The following is a 27,319-nucleotide window of genomic DNA, read 5'->3' as shown; positions in this document are numbered from 1 at the left end:
TTAACATCCAATCTTGAAGAATTACCTTAAAACGGAACTTGAGATTGATAGAGGACGAGATTCTGAAGAGATTGCCGCGAAAATCACTCGAATCGGACGTCAAACGGAGAAACGGCGGCGAAACGATCGTGGTCGAGGGTTTTCGACGTTCTGGAGCTTTCTCTTCTTCTGATCTCTTCTTTCATATTTCATTTCTTATATAATTTGGCTAAAGTGCCACTTTGATCCTTGTTCTTTTTGTTTACTATCATTTATCCTTTAAATTTTTCTTTTATTCGATTTAGTCCATAAGTAAATCGATAAACTCTTAAATTATTACTGTTACGTATTATTTATATCCGATAAATAATACGAAGCTCGATATTAATACTTTCCGTCAATATCTTCAAATTTCCATTTTCGACACAAAGTGGCTAAATTACCACTTTGGTCCCTGTACTTTATTTTGGGCTTTTCTTGCCATTTTTCCTTTTAATTCCAATTCTAACTTTAGAATTGAAATATGATATTAATTTCTTCGCGATAATCTTTTCTAAAATCGACCTACTAAAACTTATTTATCTTAATCTTATCGGAAAACTTTCCGATAACGCCACTCTGGCGAGTCCAAACTGGACACGTTGTCCAATTAGATAATTAAAAATTTTGGGGTATTAGACATTCGCTTTAGCAAAAAGGAGATGGTTTATAGAAGGACAACCTCTGCAAATTTTACCTCCAGACAACCTGCCATTCCTCTCCCTTTGTCTTAACAGCACTGAAAAACCTTCCGAGCATAGAAGAAACAAATATGGCGAAAGCGGATCCCCTTGCCGCAAACCCCTTTGGGTAACGATCAACCCATTAGCAGTACCATTTATCATCACCGAGAACGTCAAAGATTTGACACACCCCATGATTAACCGAATGAACTGATCCGGGAACCTCATACTACGCATCACCCCTTCAAGAAATGACAACTCCACGCGATCGTAGGCTTTGCTCATGTCAAGTTTGAGCGCTACCGTCCCCCTCTTATCCTGCGAACGTTTAGACATGGAATGAAACATTTCGAAAGCCACCAAAGCATTATCCGTGATAAGACGGCCCGGCACGAAAGCGCTTTGGGCCTCGTCGATAACCGAAGAGATAACCTGCTTCAGTCTATTTGCGAGAATTTTAGAGATAAGTTTGTAGATGACGTTACATAAGCTAATGGGTCTGAAGTCCTTCATAGTCGATGGGTTAATAACTTTGGGGATAAGCACAACATTAGTATTGGTTCATACCTTCTGCCATAATACCATTTTCCAGGAAACTAAGCACACACTTCACAACATCAGCCCCGACTATATTCCTATAAGAACTGTAAAAAATGGCCGGCGTCCCATCCGGACCCTGAGCTTTGGTTGGGCCCATTTGTTTAAGAGCGTGAATAACTTCCTCGGCCTTGAATTGTTGCATCAACTCCACGCCCTGTTCAGCAGGAATGGCTGAAGTAATGCTTCGAAGCACCTCCTCTTGATGCGAAGGATTAGAAGACATGAAAAGATTCTGAAAGTACTCGACAGCCACCCTCTTCACTTCTTCCCCAACCTTCCAACAACCATCTTCACCCTTAATGCGAAGGATTCCATTATTCTTTCTACGATTTGAAGCTTTTTGATGAAAGAATTTAGTATTTTTATCCCCGCTTTGGAGCCAATCCGCTCTAGATTGTTGCTTCCACATCGTTTCCTCCCTCAACAACAGCTCACTAATTTCTGCCTGAACAGCAATTACCCGCCCGTTATGGATTTCCTTCCCATTTCTACATTGCATCTTTTTCAACTCTTCTTCCTTCTTTTTGAGTTTTTTTCGAATATTACCCACATTATGAAAAACCCAATCCTTCAACCCATCACCACACTCTTTTAACTTAGCCATGAAATCGTTGTTGTAACATCCTTCATTGCCCCACGCTTGCATAACAAAGTCATTAAACCCTTCCTGTCTCATCCTCATCGTCTCAAAGCGGTATTGTTTCGGAGCCCTTTGACGAGTTACAACATTAGTATAAAGTGGTATAGATTGAAACGGTTTTATATTTACTAAATTTACGCCAATTTTTTTTAAATTTTATTACACATATTACATGTCAAATGTCAATAAATACAAATCTATTTTTTTATTTTTCAATTATCTAATTTTAGTTACGTTATTTATTAAAATAATATTTTTTTATCTATCTACTCAATAATACAAATAAAAGAACAAATAAATTTACATAATTATTATTTCAATTTTTAAATTTATCTAATTAAATTAAAATTTCATGGTTATTTATCAATGTATTAAAAGTATATATCATTTATTACATGTTTACAATTTATCATTCACTTACTTTTCCATTTTGTATATTATTTTTATTATAAATAATATATATTACTAATTATATATATTGCTTGCAGAGTAATAATAATAATTATTATATCTATCTTTTTGAATTGAAATTAAATACTTTATCATAAGATTAAACCTGAAAATTCATCAATTATTACATTGCTAATCCACTGTTTGGGAACAAAATTACATCACCACTCTATCAGGTGCATATATAAGATAATGAGTTTATTTTATTTTTTATCAATAAAATTAAAAATTTATTAATAATTCGACTATAAAAATCTTAAATCTAGACATATTAATCGTGCTAGATATTACACAAAACTTCTAAGAATTTTTTAGCTACTAGAGAGTTATCCAATAAATTCAATAAACACTAATCTAATACTAATAGATATAGGCAAATGAGTATAAACTTACAAATACAAACGATTACAAAATAGTCATAGATTTAATAATTTAAAAATATTATTAATTGCAAACAATTAAATTTGTAAATAAAATTATAATTTCAACACTATAAATAGCTTTCATATACTAGAAATTAATTATGTTTAAATTAAGATTATTATTAGAATAATAAAAAATAATTATTTTAATTTTAATTTTTGTGGAACTCAACTTTATCTTTCCATAGAGATAGGGTGACTATAATACTAATTTTTTTTTCCTGAAATCAATGTTTAATATTAATTCATCATTTGTTAATAAAAAATATTAAAGTCACCATAAGTAAATAAACAAAATCCCTAGCTTCCAGGTAAAATTTGCACCTGTCCATTTACTATTAGGATATTTTTAACCTCCAGCCAATCCAATTCACTGACAAATTACCTGCTAGGACGGTGACTCCCGCCACATCATCACCCAATGCCTTATCTCCACGTCATATTTCTTCTCTCTCTCTAACAGACGGCCATTAAATCTCCACATCCATCCAATTCCCCATCCAACGGTTCCCAATCCCTTTTCTAGACTCTTCCAAAATTTATAGAGAGAGAGAGAGCAGTAAAGAGTGACCAGAGTGGTAAAGAAGTAACCAGGTCTAGTTAAATTCAAACCCTAGAAAACACAGCGAGTTAAAGAGAGCAGAACCTTCTTGGAAAGAGATAAGAGTAATATATAAACAAAAACACACAAAATAATTACTCAAATTCATTTTAATTAGGTATAGCTTTTTGATCCTAATTCAATTTTTTCTTTGCCTCCTTAAATCCTTCAATTCGCCTGGACGTGTGGTTTCTTATAGAAACATTATAATTATTCACGTTTTGGTGGTTTTTTTGGGGGTTTAACCAATATTTTTATGAAATTGGAGGGTTCATTTCATTTTTTATGTTGATTTGATTCAATTTGTGGCAGGGTTTAACCAATTTCTTGCCGATCTCGCTATTTGGGTAAGTTCTTTTTCTTTGTTTTCTGCTTTTTTTAGGTCAGTTTGTATGTGATTTTACTTTAATTCAATTTGAAGTTTAGAATCTTGAATCTTGTAGTGGTGAAGTAATTTAGTGGTGAATGAATGTGGATGTTTTCTTTAGTTTTTGTTGTTTTTAGCTAATTAACTGATCATTACATGTTCATTTCTTGATTCGGTTAAATTGTTTTCTTTAGTTTTTGTTTTGTTTAATTTGAAGGTCTTTGATTTAAAGTGTTGGATATGGAACAGTTTTTATGGTATTAAAATGACCATTTTTCAATTTGTTTTTACTACTTTATCTTTCATTTGATAGAGAAGATAACTTGTGGCGTGGATCTATGATGTTGGATTATAATTAACAGCTGCTCTTTAAGATCTTTGTCTAGCTGTTTTAGTATTAGTGTCTGATATTGATGTAATTCTTTATTTGTTTTATCTTTCAGATACTGCTTTATATCCTTTACTATGGAAAAAATGGACTGCTGAAGTAGCTTGGAGCATGAAATTTTCGATCTTGAGTATCTTGTTTTTGAGTGTGTGGGTGATGGTTCCTGCTTTTTGAGCGGTGGGTGGAGTTTTGTTTTGAGTCTGGATTTTAGTAGTTGAGGCTAAACCCTAGTATTTGCTGCTGAATCGATTACAATTGGCTTTGGTGTTTGGGGTTTTCTTGGACGGAAGAAGCAGTCTTCCTTCTTTACTGCCTGTCTCACCGGCCCTGTGGACTAGAGGATTATCATTCTGTTTCATGTCTCGTAAGTTGGACAGTCCAGTTCAAACTCAGATGGCAGTGGCTATTTTTAAGAGTCCGCTCAGCGGGGAATATCATGGAAGCAGGAAAATGGAAGGGAAACAACCTGCTGGGAGGAGACGGGTGTTTGTTCAAACTGAGACTGGATGTGTTTTGGGGATGGATTTGGATAGGGGAGACAATGCTCATACAGTGAAAAGAAGGTTGCAGATTGCACTTAATGTCTCGACTGAGCAGAGCTCCTTGACATTTGGGGATATGGTGCTGAATAATGATCTTAGCGCAGTTCGTAATGATTCACCCCTGCTTTTAACACGTAGTCTTATGCATAGAAGCTCATCTACTCCGTGTCTTTCGCCAACCGGCAAGGATATACAGCAAAAGGACCAGGGTGCTGTTATTGAGGTATTAGGACATTCGGATAGATTTGGTAAAATGAAACACTTGGTCAAGGAAAGTGTCAAGGCGATCAAGGCTGGTGTGGATCCGCTTCTTGTTCAGGGTGGGCTTGGAGGCGCATACTATTTCAGGAACAGCCGAGGTGAGAGTGTTGCAATTGTTAAGCCAACGGATGAAGAGCCTTTTGCACCAAACAACCCAAAAGGCTTTGTTGGTAAAGCTCTGGGGCAACCAGGTTTGAAACGGTCTGTGCGTGTTGGGGAGACCGGGTTTAGGGAAGTTGCTGCTTATCTTCTTGACAAAGATCATTTTGCAAATGTGCCCCCTACGGCTTTGGTGAAGATTACTCACTCGATCTTCAATGTCAATGATGGGGTGAATGGTAACAAATCTCACAAGAAGAAGCAGGTTAGCAAGATTGCATCTTTCCAACAGTTCATACCGCATGATTTTGATGCCAGTGATCATGGGACATCCAGCTTTCCTGTGTCTTCTGTGCATCGTATTGGGATATTAGACATTAGGATTTTTAACACTGACAGACATGCTGGAAACCTTCTAGTGAGGAAGCTTGATCGTTTTGGGAGATTTGGACAAGTAGAGCTGATTCCGATCGATCATGGTCTTTGCTTGCCAGAAACATTGGAGGATCCGTATTTTGAGTGGATTCATTGGCCCCAGGCTTCAATACCTTTCTCAGAGGATGAGCTCGCTTATATAGAAAAAATGGATCATGTAAAGGATTGTGAGATGCTGCGAAGTGAGCTTCCTATGATCCGAGAGGCTTGTCTAAGGGTCTTGGTTCTCTGCACAATTTTTCTTAAGGAAGCTGCAGGTGCTGGTCTCTGTCTTGCTGAAATTGGTGAGATGATGACCAGGGAATTCCGTGGCGGGGAGGAGGAACCCAGCGAGCTTGAGATTGTATGTATAGAGGCGAAGAGGCTGGTTGCGGAGAGGGAGGTCCTTTCTCCCCGGACTGACTTGGGAGATGATGATTTTCTATTTGACATAGACTGTGATGAAGCAGAATTTGGTTTCACTCCAAAGATGTCAGCTGAAGATTATATGACTCGAACAGCTTTTCAGTATGGGTCTCTGGCTGGGAATGCTCGCTCCCCTCTTTCAAAACTGGATGAAAGCATAGAAGAGGAAGATGAAGATGATGAGAATGGAGAAAGGGACCATGGGAAAGAGGGATTTACTGTTCTAACCTTGCCTGAAAAATTACCAACAATGTCAAAGCTTTCAATGTCACTGAAGAATACCAGTTTAGGCGACAAAAAACTGAAATGCCAGAAATTCTTAGGATCAAAACCAGAAAATGGGTATTATTCCAACACATCATCCGGTCACAGGAGTGCAAATGAGCAACTTCCGGCAAGCGTGAGTTTCGTGGAGCTGGCCGACATGAGTGACGAGGAGTGGACTCTGTTTTTGGAGAAGTTCCAGGAACTGGTGTATCCAGCATTTGAGAAACGAAAATCCGTGACCCTAGGCCAGAGGCAGAGGCTGAGGTTGGGGACTTCGTGTCAGTTTTGATTGAAATAGCAGAATAAAACGCAGGATCGGTTTTGTGGGAGTGATCAACATCTAGGATAGGTTCGGTTCAGTTCAGTTCAGTTCAGCTGAATGGGTTCGGGGGTTCAGGTTCAGGTCAGGCTGTTGTAGTTGAGTTGGACAGTAGTAACTGGTGTAAATAGTTTGATGGAATTAGGTTAGCTTAAGTGAGGTCCGAGTTAGAATTGGTTATGTTGTTGCTGTCATTTTTTTCTTCTTTTGCTGCTTTCACTCCCAGTCCTTGTGGACCTGTTTGATAAATAATTTGTAGAATGAAAAGAAAACATAGAAATGTTTTGTAAATATACTTCCTCTCAGTTTCCTCTTCTTGTTTTGGTGTTTTATTATTGAAATGATTGCGTAGTGTCCAATTTTTTTCTTCAAATTTGATTGTACAGTTTGGTTGCATACTGTTGAACTTTAAAAATTATATAATTGTGTTGTTTTTGATTGATTTAATCTCATTAGAATGTTGACCTGCAAGACTGTGTAGGCTGATGAAGGTATAAAAATTGGATTTTATTACATACATAGAATATCAATTACTAAGATATTATTTCCCATTTAATATCTCAGGGAATATATTTCGGGTAGAAAAATCAGTCAAATATAACTGATTTATAAACTGCTTGCTTTTCTGGTTTTCATATCATTGTGCCTATTTTATTACGGAGAAATAATCTCTACTCTGCGAATAAAAAGATATTATATTTATAAATTAAAAGAATATATTTGTAGCAATTTTGAATAATATATTGAAGTATTTGGAGATGTAATCATAATTTTGTGAAGCCCCATGTAATTTGTTGTAAATTCTGAAATAAAGCTATTTATACACATCGATGACGTCTCATTCTGTTCAAAAACATCTGGCTCCCATCCACAGATTAATTGGAGTTATCAATTATTGGTTTTCCCCAATTTCCTGCCGTTTTAATTTATGGGATATTATTAGAAACTTTGATAAAGAAAAAAGACAATAGTCTTTGTTATGTCATTTGTTGTTCAGTTTCTAGTTCTACACCTCATTAAAAGAAAAAACTATTGGGAATTTAAATCCTTTTATCTAAATTTAACATCTCACCTATTTAACTTCTGAATTTATTAAATAATTCTATTTGACCTATGAAACTGATAAATAAGTAAATGTTGGATCCATTCGTGTACACCTGACATTTAAAACATTCTAGAATAATGTGCATACGGAAAAATTCAATGTTTATTTATTTATCAAGGGGGTCGGATAGGATAACTTAACAAATTTAGAAGTTCAATAGATTAGACGTCAATTTAGGGGTTAGATGAGTAAAAAGCATGTTCAAAGGTCAAACTATGTATTAAGTCAAAAACTGTTATCAACTAATAAAACAATGTATAAAGTAAGGGGCTATCCTAACTGTTAAATTTATGGATCGAATTAAATAATTAAATTTAGTCTATTTTGATAATTTAATCTATAAATCCTATAAAAAGATAATTAATTGCATCCAATTTTATATTTTAAAGCTCATAACAAACAAGTGTTAAAATATTTATTAGTAAAATAATTGTTTTTTGGTTTTAAATCTCATATCAATTTTTTATATCTTTGTGTCATTATAATTTTTTTTATACTCTCAAAAATCATAAAAATAGATATAATAAGTTTTAGTTTGAAGAATTATAAACTATATTATCAAATTATATTAAATTTAATTTATATGAGCCTGTCTTACGTATTCAAAGATTAATAGTTTATCTTTTTGCTCAAGAAATATCACATGTTTGGGTCCCATAAACTTTATTTATTAGTTTATTACCTTCAAATTATAGTCATAATGTTCTTAAATTAATAATCATAGGTTATGGTGGGTCAATAAGTAGCTTTAAAACCTTAGCTTGAATTGAAAAATCATGCTTTGGAGATAGGAGCAATACTGAAAAAAGTGAAAAGTAATGTTGAAATTCTTTTGATATAATAAGGTGGGTCATGTAATACTCATTTGTTTCCAAAATTGAAGTCATTGTCAAGCATACCAAATCAAACTTATCTTGACATAAGAATTTGGTGAATGCCTCATCTCATTATGTTATTATGTTTGTGTGTGTATAGACACTTCAGGCCAGGTTTCTCCATCATAGATCATCATTCTTAGTTGCATAAATTTGACTATAATTTTAAATTAGAAGATTTATGGAACTGTATTAACATAATTAATAATAGTTTGGAGGGTTGATTTGTTCTATTTTTTGATGTTCTAAGAATCGAACTAGCCCGACTAGTTCAATCGGTTCGATCATAAAACGAATGTCAGCTTGGTTTGGTTTAATTTTTTTAATGTAATTCAATATTTTAAACTGAAAAACTGTAAAACCAAAACTTATAAAACCATAAAAACTGTTCGATTCTTTATTAACTAATTGAATGTAACAATGAACTATAATTCAAATGGTATAAGCGTTAGGTGGTATTCTGCTAGTTCGTGGTTCAATTTCTCGCATAAGAGTTCCCGCTCTTCCAAATATCAAAAACATAAAAAAAAATGAAATGACATTTGTTGATTTGGTTGAAATGTGAACCGATACTACCGATTCGATTATTAAAATACTGTTGATTTTAGATACAAATTAATTAAAATGACTTATAATGTATGCTTGAATAATATTTTAGAAGGAAAAATAATTAGAATATGATGGGAGTCTAATCTCATATTATCCTATTTTGTTTCACATATATTTATCACTTAACACTTGCTGGAGTAGGGGTCCATTTTTGTCTTCTTTATTTTTGATTGCAGTTGAAGATAAAATGATGAGTCATTAAAAGAGAAAAAATACATTTTCTATATCCATTTTCTTTGTATGTTTTTGAAGCAAAATGATAATTAAGATTGTGTAAAGATTTGATCATGGAGGGTCTTAATTAAAAAAGACACTTGACCATGTGAAGAAAAATTATTAAAAAGACAAGTGTTCCATTCTTTGCTTCACTTATCTTAAAATTACTTTGCCTTGATAATTGAACTCAATTAGTACACACTTTGAATAAATTAAGGAAGATCCAATTTTTAAATTTGTAGTTTGCGAGTAAATAATTCATTTTCATCTATTTTAATCAATTAAAGACGATATCTTCTATTTTTAAATCAATTAAGAATAACTAGAACGAGTATGAGAGGAGTTATTTGGCTGGATTTTTCGCGAGACTTTTCGAACAGATCTGCATTCCGGTATTCTTTTTTTTTTCTCATCGGAGTTATTTCAAAAAAACTTGCCGTGGTAAGAAAAACCCTGCTGTTAGCAAGTTTCAAATTTGACATTAGTGATCCCCACGAACAGAACATCCGAGATGGACTGAACGCAGCTTTTCTGCCATTGGAAATCCAATCCCTTCGAAATTGGATCAATTTGATATTTAAGTTTATTTATATTATATAATTTAATCGACTTAAAACTTGACTCTGAATCATAACTTCACGAACCCCGAATCAAACTTCGCTCATATTACTTTGTTTGGTACAATGTTTTTTTTTCTTTCTTTGACCTAACCTGCTTTACATGTGATTTGATTTGAATTAAAGCTATATAGCACATGCATAGAAGATTATGCAAAGAAATGGACAATAGTAACCTAATTAGGAAATATCTTAGATATGCAAATGAAGTGAGACAATCACACTATATATTGTATAAACTATTGATTAGTGTTAACTTATGACAAGAGTTGGTGAATCCATGTGAAACCTAGCTTCAAAGTCAGTGAAGAACGTGTTAAAGATAATCCCACATTGCTTAGGAGAACAAATATAAATGAGTTTATAAGTGTAAAGGTTCAACCACCTATTAACTAGTTTTAGTTATTAGGTCACGGTTGAAACTAAACACTCTCATAAGCATGTGGGTGAATTATCACATTCTCACCAATTTATAATTAATTACTCCCACCAATATTTCTAATATGGTATCAAAGCGGGTTTGGCTCGGGTTTTTAATTTGTCGGTTGTCCGTCTGGATGTCCAGTCCCAGCGGCCCGGTCCGGTATTGCCGCTGCGTATTAAATCAAAAATTTCAGTGGGTCTGGCCCGGATTCTTAATTTGCCGGTTGTCCGTCTGGATGTTCATTCCCAGCGGCCCGGTCCGGTGTTGCCGCTGCTTGTTAAATCAAAAAAATTCAGTTTCAGGGGGAGTCAATTTCAAGTGACAACCGGATGTTCAGTCCCGGTTGCACTTGAGGGGGAGTGTTAAAGATAATCCCACATTGCTTAGGAGAACAAATATAAATGAGTTTATAAGTGTAAAGGTTCAACCATCTATTAACTAGTTCTAGTTATTAGGTCACGGTTGAACCTAAACACTCTCATAAGCATGTGGGTGAATTATCACATTCTCACCAATTTATAATTAATTACTCCCACCAATATTTCTAATAGAACGAGCATGCAACTTCATGTTTAATAAGAATTAATGTGTTAGAATAATTATTTGATTTTATATAGTAATTATTAAATGGTTTAAAATAAAAGTCTATTTCAAATGAGTATGAGTTCAGTTACATATAAAATGACTAGAATTAACTATTTTGATGGTTGATCTATCTATATTATAAATTTACTAGGTCGATACCCGCGCGTTACATGGTATGATTTTTTTTTCAAATTTTAAATTTTAAATTTTAAAATATGTAATATTATTTGAAATGTCTCAATTTTGAATTTTTATTATGAATATGTATGGATTGTCTTATGAATTTAATTGGTTAGCAATTAGTATATATAAATAGTTTGAGAAACGGGATTTTATGATGTTTATAATTTAAGGACTTCATATGTCGAAATATTTGTTTGCATTATAATGTTTCCTAACTCGTGTATATACTGTGGTCATGCAGTTTATGCTATAATTTATCTAATTTATCTAATTTTAATTTTAATACAAGCAACTTATTCTTGAATGGTACTGATATACCATATACAAGACTAACAATTTTCAACTATTTCTGAATAAGTTGATGTCTAGAAGGATGGTGGTGATAAAACATCAATTGTTCTCATATTCAGAGGAATTTGAATCCCAATTTAAGAGTGTAAATAGAAAATAAATTTAGATTAATGTCATTTCATAATTTCATGATGTGGCTTCTTTTATTGTTAACAATGAATTTTTCATAAACGCATATTTGATCTAAGCTATTCTGGAACCAACAAATGCTATTACAAAAGTTGCAACATCATAATTTCAAATAGCACGAGAGTGTGAAGGAATGAATGAGCAGTCAACATATGCCTAATTTTTATTTGGAACTCAAAATTATAGTAGTATATAGAGATATAAATAATATAGAAGTCAAACCGAAACGAAACCGATAATGGTTGGGTTGATTTACATATTACACATTTTAAAAGTTTTGTTCGGTTTGTTTTTAAAAAATTTAAAAACCAAAAAACAAATAGAAACCGCGCTATATATTAAAATAACATTACGTTTTTAAAAATTATATTTATGTATTTAAGATGCTAAATGTATAACACATGATAATTGTTATTTTAATTTTTATGTTTTCCCTTTAAAATTTTGAAAAAAGAGAAATTTCTTGTATTTTAATAAAAAAAAACTCAAATTTCTTGTATCTTATTAATTTGGTTGTTTTTTTATTTCATCATAAAAATAATTGATTTCGACATATTTACTACTAAACCGAACTAAAATACCAATTGTACACTCTAGTAATAAATTATTATTGTACTACAAATAGAAACAAAGTCTATTTTGCTAAAACATGTATAATTAAAATAAATGTTTGTCATATTTCCAGTTTTATGATATATATCAGCGCACACATCCTCAATTATAAACAAACATGATTTTTTAGAGTTTTTTATATCTATTTCTTTCTATTTTTCATACTTGATATTATTTCATGCAACTGTTTTTTGCAATAAAAGAGTTTTTAATCATTTATAATGAAATACGCTTGGAGTAAGTATCGTCTATCTTTCTGATATTGTTTAATTTATGTGTATGGTTGTTGTTGTTGTATTTTAATTTATTTTGATGACATGTGACCTAACTTTCTAAATAATTCAAAGAAATGAGAATTGAATGCCAATATATATATTAAACATGAACCATGCAATCGTAATTATATGATTTCAATGATAATGTTGATTTTATAAGGTTCATCAAAACAATTTAACATAAAAGATTTTATGTTTTGCATTGAATTGATTTAAGGTTGACAATTATTTTCCATCAAATGTCTTTTTTATTCATTTATATGACATATCTCTTATTTTTTTATTATATTTAAAAAAAACCAGTACGTTAATAAAAAAATTGATTATGAATTTTAAATGTTTAATTATAATATTATTATTTATATGTTATGAAATATGAAATATTTTTGAAATTAAATAAAAGTAATTAAAATTTAATTTTATTAACTTTTTTTTATTGTTTTTGGTTATAAAATATAATGAATTTTAGTTAAAATTTAATGAAATTTTCTTAAAATTTATGGAATATGTTTAAAAGGTATGAAATATGACGAATTTTTTATTAATATATTAAATATATGAAATTTAAAGAATTTTTATTATATTTAAAACTTATGAAATTTATGAAATTTATCATGTTTATAAATTATGATATAGAGAATATGTTTTTAAATTATTAAATTTACCCGTGCAACGCGCGGGCATCGATATAGTTGTTTTATAATTGGTTGAAGCTAATCCCGGATGCTGCTTCCTTTGCTTTGTGATTGCCTTTGGTAAAAAAACTTGCTTGATATGATTATATATGTTCTATATTTTACAGCATAGATGTATTAAATAAGTTGAAGAGGCATGACATAATAAATTGTTTTGATAAATATTGATTTTTATGCATGTGGTTTACTATAGTGGCATAAATTATTTAGGATATTTTATAATTTTATTCAAATAAAAAAATAATAGCTGATAAAATTTGTATGAATTATCTATTAGTAATTGAGAAAGTTAAACTTATAACTAAAAACATTGTTTTATTTCAAAATATTTATTAGATGAAAAAAATATATACTTGCATTATTAAAAAAGTAAAAGTTTAAACTTATTATATTAAATAAAAAATAATAATCATTTTAACTAGCTAGTCCACTGTTATAAATTTAGAAGTCAAATTAGCATTTTTGCTTTGCTGGTTTAACTTTTTTATTTCCTTGATAATCTTTGCTGGTTTAACATTGTTAAAGACAAAAAAAATTATTTTTTTGTCAAAGATAGTAATCGATTCTTGAAATTTCAATGGTTAATTGTTAGTTACGTAGACAGGCTTTGAATCCACAATCTCTTAGCCCAGATGCAAAGACATAGAGTTAATTTTGAAACTTTTTAAAAGATCAAGGTCATTGCATTGAAACATACTATAAAGTTTAATTTGTCCTTTAAATAAAAGGTTGTGATCTTTTTAGCAGTTTTTCTTATAGAGAAAGAAACTCAACCTTAACCAAGCAATACAGCTACTAGCATTTGCTTGGAGAAATGATATTTAGGCCAAAGCAAAACCTTGTGTCTCATGCAAATGACCCTTTGATAATAATAGTAAATTACCTTAGCAAATCCAGCAAAAGTTTTGATTTCTTTTCGGAACCAATTTGAACCAAAATTTAAAAAGATATATCAAATTGGATCAAACTTCGTTTGTTTTTTGTTTTTAGTTTAATTCAGTTATGTTTGTACTAAAAGTGAACTAAAATGTTTCTTCTTCTAAAACCGAGCCAAACCCATTTTTTTGTAATATCGAAATGAGCTTGAATGAGCTTGAACGTTCAGTTATTCAGTTTGAATTAGTTTTCATACACGCACACTCTGTATTCATGTATATAGCAAGCATATAAAATAACAAACCACCATAGATGTGAAGTCTGAAATAGTTCTGCCAAGGAGTAAACACAGTAGAGTAATTCAACAGAAAGAAAAAACCGCCGATACATGTAGGGTTCTGACAAATAAACTATGTAAAGCACAAATTTCCTATCAGCAAACTCTCAATATGTGGAAACATTGCTAGCTTCTTCAAAAGCTTTTTTTCATATTTCTTCCTAAAATGTTTAGGAAATGAAGTTAACATTTGAATTACCTTCAATACCTTTCCATTGCTCAGCATATAATCCAGAATTTCCATAGCTTCTTCATTGCCTCTATAAAACCCAAATTTGAAAAATTCAAGGGATGATTTTATGCACTGCGGTACTATTTGTTCCTCATTCAAAGGTCTCTGCAGAACAAGATTAATTATCAAATTCTTGATAACATAAATAACCAACATCAGAATACTGAAGAAAAAAAAAATGACCAGTTCAAGTGTGAGACTTTTCAAATTGGGTGCAGTTAGAAGTTTTTTGAGTAAATCAGGATGATATGATCCACAATCACAAAGAGTCACCACCAACTCAATCAAATTTGGTAAATATGACAAATTGTGATTAGCAGCTAACAAAGCCTGAAAGTAAAACAGGAAATACAGAGTCTAAGCTAGCTTAATCTCTTATTTGTCGGTTTGGTTTGTTTAGTCAGTTTGGTTTGGTTTTCGCGAGCCCCACTCTTTATATTCATGAATACTGCCAGCATGTAAAATAGCAAACCACCATATATGTTAACTCAAATACAGGTAAAAGGACACCACTAATATTCTGTCAATGAGTAAAGCCAGTCGAGTAATTCAACAGAATAAAACCTCAGATCCAAGTAGGGTGTCTGACAAACAAACTATGCAAAGCAGACAACAAAATATGATCACTACCATGTTCGTCCTAATCACCTGGCGAAGATCACTACCATGGTCGTCCTAATCACCTGGCGAAGATCACTACCATGGTCGTCCTAATCACCTGGCGAAACCCAATTCTTAATATGTGAAACATTGCTAGCTTCTTTCTAAGCTTTTCTTCAAACTCCTTCCTAAAACGATTAGAAAATGAAGTTATGATTACAGTTACCTTTGCATCTATATATTCTGCACTGCCTCTGTAACAGTTGAATTTGAATGATCCAAGGGTTGATTTTGTGCACTGCAGTATTAATCGTTCCTCACCAAAAGAAGTCCGCTGTAGAACAAGATGAATTATCAATTTCTTGATAACATAAATAACCAACATAAAAATGCTGAAAGAAAATACTAGACTGACCGTAAGTTTGAGCCTTTTCAAATTGGGTGCAGTTTGAAGTAAATCGAGAAAATCAGAATGATATGATCCACAATCACAAGGAGTCACCGCCAAGTCAATCAAATTTGGTAAACACGACAAATTGCGATTAGCAGCTAACAAAGCCTGAAAATGAAACAGAAGATACAATGTCTGAGCCTTGATCTCTTAATTATATAGAGAAGCTACAGATTAAATGGAGAAGTTACCTGCAAAATGTCTGAAGAAAGGCTCAAGACTTTCGCATTTAATATTTGATCCCCAAAATTTTCAGCTACATTGCCATCACAATCCATAACAATATCCAGAGTTGCTTTAACTATTGAGAATAAATTCTTAACCTGAATCTCAAAAGTTCCATTGAGCCCAATAGACGTAAGATTAAGGAATTCAAGATTAGGGCATCAATAAAAACCCTACATTTCAGCGAAGATAAGTGAATCATGCCTCTATACTCGAAACATTTTAGTGAAGATGACTGTAAGTGCAGGGTGTCCACTAGACTGCCATCTATTACTAGTTCTTGAAGGGTTGGTGAGCCAGAGAAAAGCCTCGCTAGGCAAGAACTGTTAACGGGCTCGCCAAAATGTCCAAGATGAAGAACCTTGAGACTCGGCAAGCAAACAGACTCAGGGACATTTGTGATATCAGTTTCAAGTCCAAGCGTCAATTTTTGTAAAGATTTCAGACTGTAAAAAAACCGAGGAAGCTGAACATAACCCCTGGCAACACTGAATTCAAACTCTCGGACGTTATGGGTTATAGCAGTCCAAAGCAGAGGTTCGATATCCGAATATTGGTAAGGACATAAAAGCGTAAGACGAAATCTTTTAAAAGAGGAAGATGTGTTAAGCATGAAAACCCTAGTGGCAAAATTAATTAACTTAGTGGTTAACAAGGGCATTTCAGTATCATCTGACCAACTTCTACTGGTAAAACAAAAACTGTCAACTTGGGTCCAAATGTGTCTCCAAGTTGTTGATAAAAGGCTTGTTCGAACTACCTCAACTGTATCAAGAAACGACAGTATATGAAGCAAAATAGGTTGCGGCAACTTACTGATTCTGTCTTCATTTCCCAGTTCAGACACCAATTTTGCCTTCTTATCCATACCCAGAAACGAAATTGGTCTTCTTTTGCCTGTAAAACCCTAAAAAAAACCTTTTTGATGGGTGTAGAGATGACTGAGAGGAGGGTTTCAGTGGTGAAGAAGATGGCATATTGAACGTAGCACTGACAAAAAGGTGAATAGTCCTACTGATGGCCTTACCTGCCAACGCTTCAGTTTTTAAATTATCGATGACTAAAATATTTAAAATAAATGTTGTATTTGTAAGTTGAGATATCATGTAAAGATATTTAAAATAAATGCTGTATTTATCAGTTAAGATATCATGTAAAAATTATTATTAATAAAATAAATTTTAAATAGTACTCGTAATTTTTTATTAATTTTTTTATTAATTATAAAAAATTGATTAAAATTACAAGGGTGAGAATTAAATAACATTATTTTATAATGAGTTATAACTCAAATAATATAAGAGATGGACAACAAACTATTAGGTCGTGCGTTTTATTTCTCTCACAGACGTTATTTTTCTATAATTATATATATAAAAAAATTATTTATCCACATTTAGATAAATTTTATTAGGATAATAAATTGATAATACCAAAAAGATAAATTTTTTATAAGATCAGAAGATAAATGAAGAAGGATTTATGATCCATTTTAGTTTGAAGATCTTATTATCCATTTAGTTTAAAGTTAGATGCCAATTGATTTTATAAGTTTTTCAAATAAAAAAAAGGAGAATGTAAATTAAAAAATAGAAATATTAGCGAACATGAAATGTATATATGGCGGGGTTTATATACAAAACAATAAGCTAAATAATACTGAAATGATAAAAAAAATTATTTCGACGAGTTTTGTTGTCTTGAATGTATATATATAATTTTTTTAACATCATCTAATCACGTATCACTTGTTTAATTTTGTAAATCACTCTTTAGTAATTCCATTTTAAAAAATGCTTGCTGCATAGTTGCTGAAGTAAATGAAAATGAAACTCTATGCGGTCGAATATATATATAAATTAAATATTATATCTATTGACATGGTTAAATTATGCTAATCAAACACTCTTGTGTATGTTTGTGTATAGTCCAATAATATTAATCAAACACATTTATCAAAAAAATTATTAATCAAACACTTCAATTTGAAGAAACTTTTTGAGGACGGTGAATAATAATAATAATAATAATGTGTTTGTTATTTACATTCCCTTTTCGAAGGAACTAATAAAACGAAATTATAGATGAATTTACAATAGATTACTAGTTAGAAAGAGATAGAAATGAAAGATCAATGACTATTCGAGAGGTGAAATAAGATATTTAAAAAACATAAATATAAATAAAACTATTAAATATTCGGAAAGAGCTTATAAAATATATTTAGTAGTATTGTTAGATGTGCCTCCATGGTCTTTCTGCAAGGGCTACACATTCACTATACCTAAAACAATCAACAAGATGATCAATTGTCAACCCTGCTGCCTGCAAGAATGAGTAAACGATCACCGGACCGACGAATCGGAATCCTCTTTTGAGCAAATCCTTGCTAAGAGCCTCTGCTTTTGGGGTTCTAAGGGGTACATTTCTTGGATATTTGTATCTATTGATGGTTGGCTTGTAATTCACGTTTCCCCACATGAAGCTACTAAAAGATCCGAATTCTCTTTCAATCTGCAATATTTTCATTAAAGCCAAATTTGTAATTCGTTAGGGGACACTTATAATTAGTAGTGTGTAATTGAGGCTCATCGAGTTGGACACTTATAAGTTTAAATTTGTTCATGAAAAAGAAGTTTAAAATCAACTAGATTAAGAAACGAAAATCTAATAATTTAACTCGAATTCAGATTTTATTTAAGGAGTTTGAGATTGTGAGAATTCAATATAAAAATTGAGAATCGACTTCGACTCAATAATGTGCATAACATTTTTAAACCAGACATATTATAAATAAAAACAAATTTATATATTCATATTTTTGACAAAAATAATAAATCTGTTCTATAAAATAAGTTGGCAGTCATATTCGTTAATTTTACAATCTGCGTAAAATTGATAATAATATACAATCTTCAATTTTTTTTAAAATTTATGTTTGCAATATATTCATCTCTCAGTCTTTATTTCAATTATATGCATTTTTCAAATTAGAGTTTTTTTCATTTTAAAAAAGGTTCAAATATGTTATTTATACTTGACATTAATAAATTTTTAATATTTTAATAACTACTAAAAATTGAGACTATATGTCTAGTATGAATGATATATTTGACCTTTCCCAAGTAGACTGTGGTATAATTGAAATTTAAAATTGTAAAATAGAGTAGAAAGGAAGATTTTAACATATTACAAGAAATACTAAAATTAGCAGCGAACATTTTTACTGCTAATAGTACTAAAATCGTTACTATTAACATATAGCAACAAAAATAAATTGTGGCATGTTGCTACTAATAAAACGTTGCCTTAAGTAATTGGTAACGAAATTTCTTGTAAAATGCTGCTATAATTTAACTAATGGCAGTAATTTTCAAAATTAATGCTGCAAAATATTTTTTAGCAGCAAAAAAAATTAGTTGCAAAAGTATTTGTTGCTAAATACAGAATTTTTTATAGTGACAGTTTGAGATATAAACGAAAAAGGTCAAAAAATAAGGTATTTTTAGATGATTTAACCTTATCTTTACAGAGTTGATTATTTAATTTCTGATTCCATGAAATATAATTTATATAACTGATATTTATTTTAATTTAGGAAGGATTATAGAGTTATGATCGTTTTAAATGTGTTCAAATTAAAGGTTAAATATAATTGTCGCAAATTACAAAATTAACGGATCAAATTGTCACTATTTACTTTTGAAAGATATATTTCTCATTTTGATCAAAAGTGTGGATTTGTAAAATAATTTTACCTATTATAAATATAAATAATTATAAAAATACAAATACATCACATTAATGAGCCTGTTGAGTATAGTAGGTACTCGAACTCGACACGACGGTTGACTCCAATAACTCAAACTTAATTTCAATTTAATTACATCAAAATAATTTTAAATATTTTTTGAGTCAATTTTAAATATTGTTTGTCAAATATTAGTTCAAATTTGATTTCAATTCAATTACATCAAATTAATTTTAAATACTTTTTTTGTCAATTTCGAGTATGGATCGCGAAATATTAAGTATATGTAATTGAGACTTGCCTTCACTATGCATTTGGCATTGTCTACTATGCATCTCACTCTATTATCAGGCAACATGATTGCTTTATTGGAGGCAATGTCTAAGATTTCTTTCTCTCCCATTTTAGCAACAATGTTCGGATCGAATCCACCAAAAGCTTTTCTATAATTTAAGTTAATCGAAATCAATTATCATATCATTAGCAATTAGTATATTATAAAGTAGGTACAAAATGATTAGAACATAATTTATAAGAAATATTGGTACGCCTGCAATATTAATGATTAGTATATATATAAATCATAATATAGTCCAAAGAAATAATTAAATTAAAGTACCTGAATAGTTGTTTTCTTTTTAAAATTTCAGTCCAGTTGTAGTCCATCAACATACCAGACAAGGCAAGCAGCTCGAACAATTGACTGTTTATTTTTAGATTAGATTATAATCACTTATTATAGGTTGGTGTACCTTGCTATAATTAGTATGATATTTTTTTAATTAACTAATTTATTTATTCTAATTTACTTACTTATCGTCGTAGACTGGTGCTCCCCAACATTCGTCATGAAATGCAACATAGACTTTATCTGTTTATCATTGAAATAAATTGATTTAATAAAACAAAATTCAAAAGAGGTATATGTGGAGTTGTCTATTTGGCTCAAACTAAACCAAACTATAATTTTACTTTATTTTCAAAACCGGACCTAACTAAATTTGCAAGAATGTGAATTTTTCAAATCAATCAACCAGTAATTTTTTTATGCTTGAAATTAAGTCAAACTAAAAAAATTGATTTTTTTATACTACCAAACTGTATGAAATTGAATTTGTCGCTTATGTTCGGTTATTCAGTTTAGTTCAGTTTTTGTACATTTCTACTAAGCTGATATATATATATATATATATATATATATATATATATATATATATATATATATAACAAATTTCAATTTTTCTTCAATCAATACCCTAAATTGAAGTTCATGCTACTATGCAACCACTTAAATACTTTCCATGCAAGAAAAAGAAGGAAAAAAAAAAACTAAATAGTTCAACATACCGCTATTCTTTGTGATCCAATTACACCTCCTTATCTCCCCACCATCACCTTCTTGAATCTGTTGTTGCTGTTGAACATTCCTTGAAATTACTGGAACTTCTCGTCGATCAAGCGGTGTAATTAACCGAAGAGCGAACGATATTTTCCGATCAAGAGGAGTAGGAGTACTAGTTGAAAAATCAGTAAGAGATGAGTCATTTGAGTTTTGTGATAAAGATAAAGAAACAGAAGATAATGATAGTGAAGAATCGCTTCTATGTAATCCAATTGGATACACTTTCTTGAAATTTGTATTGAAAAACCCTAATTGTGTAGTTTTTGGCTTTTCTTTTTCTTTGATGAAAATGTTGTTTTTCTCTATAATTTGTTTTCTTACATTTGTTTTAGACATTGTTAGAGAAAAGGGTAGATGGAAATATATGAGAAAAAAATGTTTGTGTCTTCATTTAAGCAGATAGAAGAATATTGGATATATAGTGAGAGTTGTGTGTGTAAAAGGTTTTAAGATTTTTCTTTGCTTTTTTAATAGAAAAATTAAAAATTAAAAGTTTTGAGAAATAGTATGAAAAAAACGGCTGCACCTAAGTTGGTGAAGTGTGAATTTCATTAGGAATTTTTTGTATGCTTCTTGGGTTTTAAGCAAAACTTTCATATATTAGTGGACTCTAGAGTCTCTATTTCTTTTTGCCTTATAATTAAAAAAAAAATTAGAAGATGCTTGAGATTGATTTCTTGTGAATTTTTCAGAAGAAGTTGAATTAGTGTATCTTTTCTGATGGAAATTTTCTTAAGCAATTCATTGACTTACATATGATTCTACATGGTAGTTTATTTAGCCTTTATCAACATACTCTTTTTTTTAATATAATCTATATTGTGTATGGGGCGGAATGGGGGCAGAGTGGACGCGTTAATCTTAGATTATACTGAATATCTTTTTAACTTGAGGTGTATAGATTAGAGGTTACTTGATCTAAATTAAGAGAGTTTGAAATCTTAATTGTCTAAAAAAATAAAAGTAACTTATTTGACCTCGAAATATAAATTTGCGATCCATTAATTGACGGAAAAATATTAAAAGTAACTTATTTAATTGTGAAACGCAAATTCAAGGAAAGGAATTTATCCTTTGCTCAATTTTCATATTTAGAAGATGATGTTTGTGAATTTAATTACATGACTGGAAAAGAAAATTAAAAACTAAAAATAAAAAGCACAAGAAAGATGCTTATAATGAGTTGCTTTCTAGCCAGAGTAGGATTCATTACTTTATATATGGTTATACAATGCACTTGATTTTTGAATTTATAATGTAAGAGTGAAATAATTTATTTTTAGCCATTTTAATTAATTATGGATATTTTTTTTATTCTAAGTCAAGCAAAAATAAATTGTACAATATAAATAAATTTGGGGACTAAAATAATATCCCATATTTGTCATTTACTGATAAAAAATAGAAAATATTATCCTTAATTGTTATAAAAATATAAAGTATTATCTTTAATTAATCAAAACGGCCGAAAATGGGTTATAATTTGACTATGGATCACATGTTCAGGAACGTACGTAATAACTTAAATATTTTCTCCAGCTGACATGCATGATGAAATTGAAAAGTATTTATAGAGCATTATAAAATTGGAAAAGAGAATAGTATACAAGTAATGCATAAGCAGAGTTTTGATGATAGTAATGGTTAATTTGAAGTTATATAGTTGAAGAAGTAGTAGTTAGAGTGTGTTAATCTCAAAAGGCTTAACCTCTGAAAAACCCCCCACCTTTCAACCCCCCTTCGTTTGCACCCTCACCTTTCAAAATCTTCAATTTTACCCAAATTATCACCTTTCATTTTCAATTGCACCCTAAAAGTATTAAATTGGGCTTTTGTCACTAAAAAAAAGTTGAAATCGATACTTTAAATTTTAATTCATATTCTAAATAGTCCTTAATGTTTAAATTTCAACAACAAAACCATATTTAATGATATTTTTAATTGTTTTTTATTTTATATAAAAAAATTAACTTTTAAAATTTTAAGAAATATGGTTTTATTGTTGAAATTTAAACATTGAGGACTATTTAGAATATGAATTAAAATATAAATTATCGATTTGAACTTTTTTGTAGTGAAAAAGGGCTAATTTAATACTTTTAGGGTGCAATTGAAAATGAAAGGTGAGAATTTGGGTAAAATTGAAGATTTTGAAAGGTGAGGGTGCAAACGAAGGGGAGTTGAAAGGTGGTGGTTTTTTCAGGAGATTAGCCATCTCAAAATTGTAATAAGAAAACATATAGTTGCAGAGTTGAAGTCAGAACAAGGTGTAATGGGTCCAAATTATTCTTAACTTGTACTCTTGTGTTTTTATGGTTTGAGACTTACCCATTGTCTGCATAGACAAAGAAATCTCATCCCACCTCATTGCATTTCTTGCATTTTCTTACATGTGATGCTATTCTGAGTTTTAGATTCTTCCATTGTGTTTTTGTTGAATAGCTCCAATATTGTACATTTTGAGGTGAGTGATGGTGATAGGGGGGGAGGTGAGTATTTGGTTGGTTCGGTTAATCGGATTGAATTTTATTCAAACCGACCAAACTGAAAACAGACCGAATGAAAATCGAAATCCACCGAAGTTGAAATTTTTTTGGTAATTGACCAAAAATATTCAAATCCTAACCAAATCAGAAACAAAATAAATTGAAATACTAGTTGGTTCTGTTAAAACCAATAGAAATGCAATTTAAAAGAATCCGGTCGGTTTGATTAATTTTAGATTTTCAAAATAAAATCAAATCCAATTGAATTGAATTCAATTAACAAATCAAAATCAAATTGGTTTAAGTTTTAACCAAACTAAAAAATAATTATCAACCGGTCTGGCATTTTGCTCACCGCTAGATGGTGATGTGCCTTTCTTCCCTTAATAATTATTTTTTGTTAAAGAAAATTGTACTTAATTTCCTTATAAGAAAGAATAAAAAGAACTACTCCCTCCGTCCCAATAGAGTTGTCCAGTTTGAGAATTTTTTTTTTCCCAAAACACTTGTCCACTTTCAAAGAATAACTAACTTTACACTTAATTTTTCTATAATACCCCTATTTAAAGGCCACTAATAAAAGTAAATTATATGTGGACCCTACATTAAATAGGGGTATGACAAGAAAAGTAAGGAAAATTTTACAAAAACTATAAACAATGATTGCTTTTCTTAAATTGTGTGATAAAGGCAAAGTGGACAACTCTATTGAGACGGAGGGAGTAATATATAGTCCTCAAAGATCTAACTAGACTAATAATCATCGAGGTTTCGAAGTATACAAAACGGTGATTTTAAAGATATGCCGGAACTTTTGAAAGTTCACTCTAATGCGGCTAATAATCACCCACGGCCTCTGATCTTAGGGGTACCTTACGACAAACCTCCTGATAAAAAAAAGATCAGTAAACCCCCTAATCTTTGTGACGGCGCTCGCTAAACCCCTTTTGGACGAAAATACCCATAGCGCCGTTTTTTTGGTCAACTGACTTTTTTTCTAAAAAATAAATAAATAAATAGTGGCGCCACGTCAACTGCTACATCACCAAACTATCCTAAAAAATTAAAACACCTAAAATACCCCTAAAACACCCAACTGCTACATTCTCTCTTATAATCATATTTTCGTCATATTTGGGGTTTAGGGGGTTTAGCGAGCGCCGCCACAAAAATCAGGGGGTTTACTGATCGTTTTTTTTATCAGGGGGTTTGTCGTAAGGTACCTCTAAAGTCAGGGGCCGTGGGTGATTATTAGCCCTCTAATGCTCTAGTCAATTTAATATAGAAAAAAGAAAATAAGTTAAAAGTATAGAAAGAATATATATTAATAAAATAATGGCAAAAGGTACAGAAAGAATTTCGATTTTTTTTTAAAAAATTACATATCAATTTTTTTTTAACACAATTAAGCTTTCGTGTTTTTTAAAAGGATTATTTTTTAAATACCTGTTTTTGGCAAAGTACTTACAGCATTTTGGCCCATCTTTCCCTTATTTCCTATGCTACCTATTTTTCTAAATTATTTACAATACTGTTCACTATATATAGAAGTTTTATCTCATTTTATATTAAATTTTTATATAACTATTCTTTTTTATCTCTCTTCACTCTCTTATCTCTCAAAATTCTCTCTTCTTTTTTTCTTCTTCGTTTGATTTTCAGTTTGTCTCTTCCGTTAGTTTTTCGTTTGTCTTCCCCGTTCGCGCTTCCGTTCGTCTACTTTCGATGGATTTCTCGTCGTTTCTGGTCGTTTTCCATTTGTCTTTTCCGTTCGCGCTAGTCCGTTCGTCTCTTCCATTCACGCTATGGATTTCTCGACTCGTTTTTAGATTTGTGTAATTTTTTAAGTTTTTATAATGATTTAAACATTTTGTAAATAAATTATTATAAATATATAATTTTTTTATTGATAAAATTATTTTATTATTCATATAATTATTTATTGTGTCTTTCTCTTATTCATAAATTTGTTTAGTGTTACTGATTTTGTAATGAACAAATTAATTTATGGTGCATTTGTCGTAATTTTATAGTATATTTTATGTTTTAATGTATTTTTGGTGTATTTCTGGTGTTTTTGGGATTTTTTGTGTGTATTTCTGCCGTTTTTGATGTGTTTATGGTGTATTTGCAGTGTTTATGCTGTATTTGCAGTGTTTTCATGGTATATAACATAAAAACACTATAAAATGCCATAAATACACTATATATACACTATAAAAACACCATAAAAACTCTATGTATACACTATTGTTACACTATAAAAAAAATCCAGGAAAAAAATATATTAAAAAAGAATAAATCATTAAAAACTGAAAAATGGAGCTATGCAATCGGTCGGTTTGGTCGACCGAACCGAAAAATCGAAAACCAAAATTGGAAACCGAAAAAGGTATTTGTGAAATTAAAAAAAATGTATTTTTCGTAAATAAAAAAATTCAAAAAAAAAGTCAAAACTTAACAGGTAAAAGTGTAAATAAGTTAACGAAATAAGTACTTTTCGAAATTACCACTTTTTTAAATTGAACAATATTATTTTAAAATTGAACAAATAAACCTTTTTAATTTTTTTTTGGGACACTTGCCCTCTCAAATTTTCGATAAATATTTTAAATTAGGGATGACAATGGAGAAGGAATTCCCCGATTCCCATGGGGACCCGCCCTAATGGGGCGGGAAATTCCCTGCCCTCATGGATACGGGGATGGGGGAAGATTATTCCCCATCCACGGGGATGGAGAGGGGACGGAGGATGTAGTCCCCATCCCTGTTCCTATGGGGACCCGATTCATTTTATATAATTTTTTATATAATTTAAAACAATGTTTAGTATATTGTACATATCTTTTAATAATTTTATTTAATTATCAAAATATTGAGTAATGACTTTTAACGACTTTTTATTTTATTTTGATTATTTTATTTTAATATTTAAAATTGCTGAATATTTTGGATGATTAATTAATTTTTGAGATAATTTAATTTATAATATTTTATATTATTAATATTGAACAGTTCATATTTTTCTCTTAAATATTTTTATATATTAAAATTATATGGGGATATAGGAATTTCCATGGAGATGTGGAATCCACGAGTATGAGAATGAGGATGGATTAATCCCCATCAAATAAATGAGGACGGAAATTCCCCGTACAAGCGAGGACGGGGATGAAGATAGCTTCCCCACCCCCACCCCGTCCTATTATCATCCCTATTTTAAACATTAAAATTATTTTTGTATTTTTTTTCTATATGATTATAAGAGACATGACAATCATTAATGAGTGTTTATAACTATGTTAGACGAGAGAGGTTATTTGTTCTATTTAAAAATAAAAAAGGCTTAATTATACCAAAAGAAATAAAAAATTGATCTATATTTTTATAAAAATTACGAGAGTTATTTTACATCTTTTGCTCAAAATGATTTATATAAAAAGTTTTTATTCGTTGGATGCTTTCTCTCTGAATTATAAGACAAAAGTTTAAATTATGATTTATGTGAGAGAACTCAACTCATTACTTATTTTTATAAAATTTAGAATCTCAAATAATATATTTTAAAATATAATTTTATAAACTCAAAAAAAAAATTAAACTTATATTTTCAGTTTTTTTCTTCTAATATATCATGCAGTTTTCTGAAAACTAATTGATTTTCATATGGTCCAGGTGCTTAGAGGTGACCATGGGCCGGGTCAGCCCGTGAATCGGTCCGGTCAAATCCGGTCCGGAACCGGACTAAAACTGGTCCGGAACAGTACAAATAGCGGTTCCGTCCGG

The 27,319-nt window shown here is 30.7% G+C and overlaps 3 protein-coding genes across 3 annotated transcripts; 1 reads left to right on the top strand and 2 right to left on the bottom strand.

The window, feature by feature from the left end:
- Nucleotides 1–3,441: 3,441 nt before the first annotated feature.
- On the top strand, nucleotides 3,442–6,814 carry LOC126672072 (phosphatidylinositol 4-kinase gamma 5-like). The gene is made up of 2 exons (XM_050365972.2): nucleotides 3,442–3,761; nucleotides 4,225–6,814. The coding sequence occupies exon 2, from the start codon at nucleotides 4,527–4,529 to the stop codon at nucleotides 6,465–6,467; it is 1,941 nt and encodes a 646-aa protein (XP_050221929.1). The 5' UTR covers nucleotides 3,442–3,761; nucleotides 4,225–4,526; the 3' UTR covers nucleotides 6,468–6,814.
- A 7,526-nt stretch (nucleotides 6,815–14,340) lies between these two features.
- LOC126671294 (uncharacterized) lies at nucleotides 14,341–16,929 on the bottom strand. Its single transcript, XM_050365060.2, has 5 exons — nucleotides 16,711–16,929; nucleotides 15,861–15,992; nucleotides 15,634–15,777; nucleotides 15,445–15,552; nucleotides 14,341–14,723 (listed from the first exon to the last, which is right to left on the bottom strand). The coding sequence occupies exons 1-5, from the start codon at nucleotides 16,723–16,725 to the stop codon at nucleotides 14,460–14,462; spliced, it is 663 nt and encodes a 220-aa protein (XP_050221017.1). The 5' UTR covers nucleotides 16,726–16,929; the 3' UTR covers nucleotides 14,341–14,459.
- Nucleotides 16,930–17,912: 983 nt separating this feature from the next.
- On the bottom strand, nucleotides 17,913–21,440 carry LOC126671663 (uncharacterized). Its single transcript, XM_050365448.2, has 5 exons — nucleotides 20,993–21,440; nucleotides 20,459–20,516; nucleotides 20,265–20,348; nucleotides 19,947–20,088; nucleotides 17,913–18,408 (listed from the first exon to the last, which is right to left on the bottom strand). The coding sequence occupies exons 1-5, from the start codon at nucleotides 21,381–21,383 to the stop codon at nucleotides 18,130–18,132; spliced, it is 954 nt and encodes a 317-aa protein (XP_050221405.1). The 5' UTR covers nucleotides 21,384–21,440; the 3' UTR covers nucleotides 17,913–18,129.
- Nucleotides 21,441–27,319: the final 5,879 nt, after the last annotated feature.

The sequence above is a fragment of the Mercurialis annua genome, linkage group LG3 (genome assembly GCF_937616625.2).
Source record: "Mercurialis annua linkage group LG3, ddMerAnnu1.2, whole genome shotgun sequence".
Taxonomy (NCBI): domain Eukaryota; kingdom Viridiplantae; phylum Streptophyta; class Magnoliopsida; order Malpighiales; family Euphorbiaceae; genus Mercurialis; species Mercurialis annua.
Note: the sequence above shows the minus strand (reverse complement) of the source record. Positions and strands in the feature narration are given on the sequence as shown.

Excerpts from the sequence above, each read along its gene's own strand:
- LOC126671663 (XM_050365448.2), bottom strand. The coding sequence starts at position 21,383 with ATGTCTAAAACAAATGTAAGAAAACAAATTATAGAGAAAAACAACATT. Across the intron at positions 20,517-20,992 it reads TTGGATCACAAAGAATAGCG|ATAAAGTCTATGTTGCATTT; the intron begins GTATGTTGAACT and ends AATGATAAACAG. Across the intron at positions 20,089-20,264 it reads AAAAGAAAACAACTATTCAG|AAAAGCTTTTGGTGGATTCG; the intron begins GTACTTTAATTT and ends CTTAAATTATAG.
- LOC126671294 (XM_050365060.2), bottom strand. Across the intron at positions 15,778-15,860 it reads TTTCTTCAGACATTTTGCAG|GCTTTGTTAGCTGCTAATCG; the intron begins GTAACTTCTCCA and ends TTTCATTTTCAG. Across the intron at positions 15,553-15,633 it reads TGAAAAGGCTCAAACTTACG|CGGACTTCTTTTGGTGAGGA; the intron begins GTCAGTCTAGTA and ends CTTGTTCTACAG.
- LOC126672072 (XM_050365972.2), top strand. The coding sequence starts at position 4,527 with ATGTCTCGTAAGTTGGACAGTCCAGTTCAAACTCAGATGGCAGTGGCT.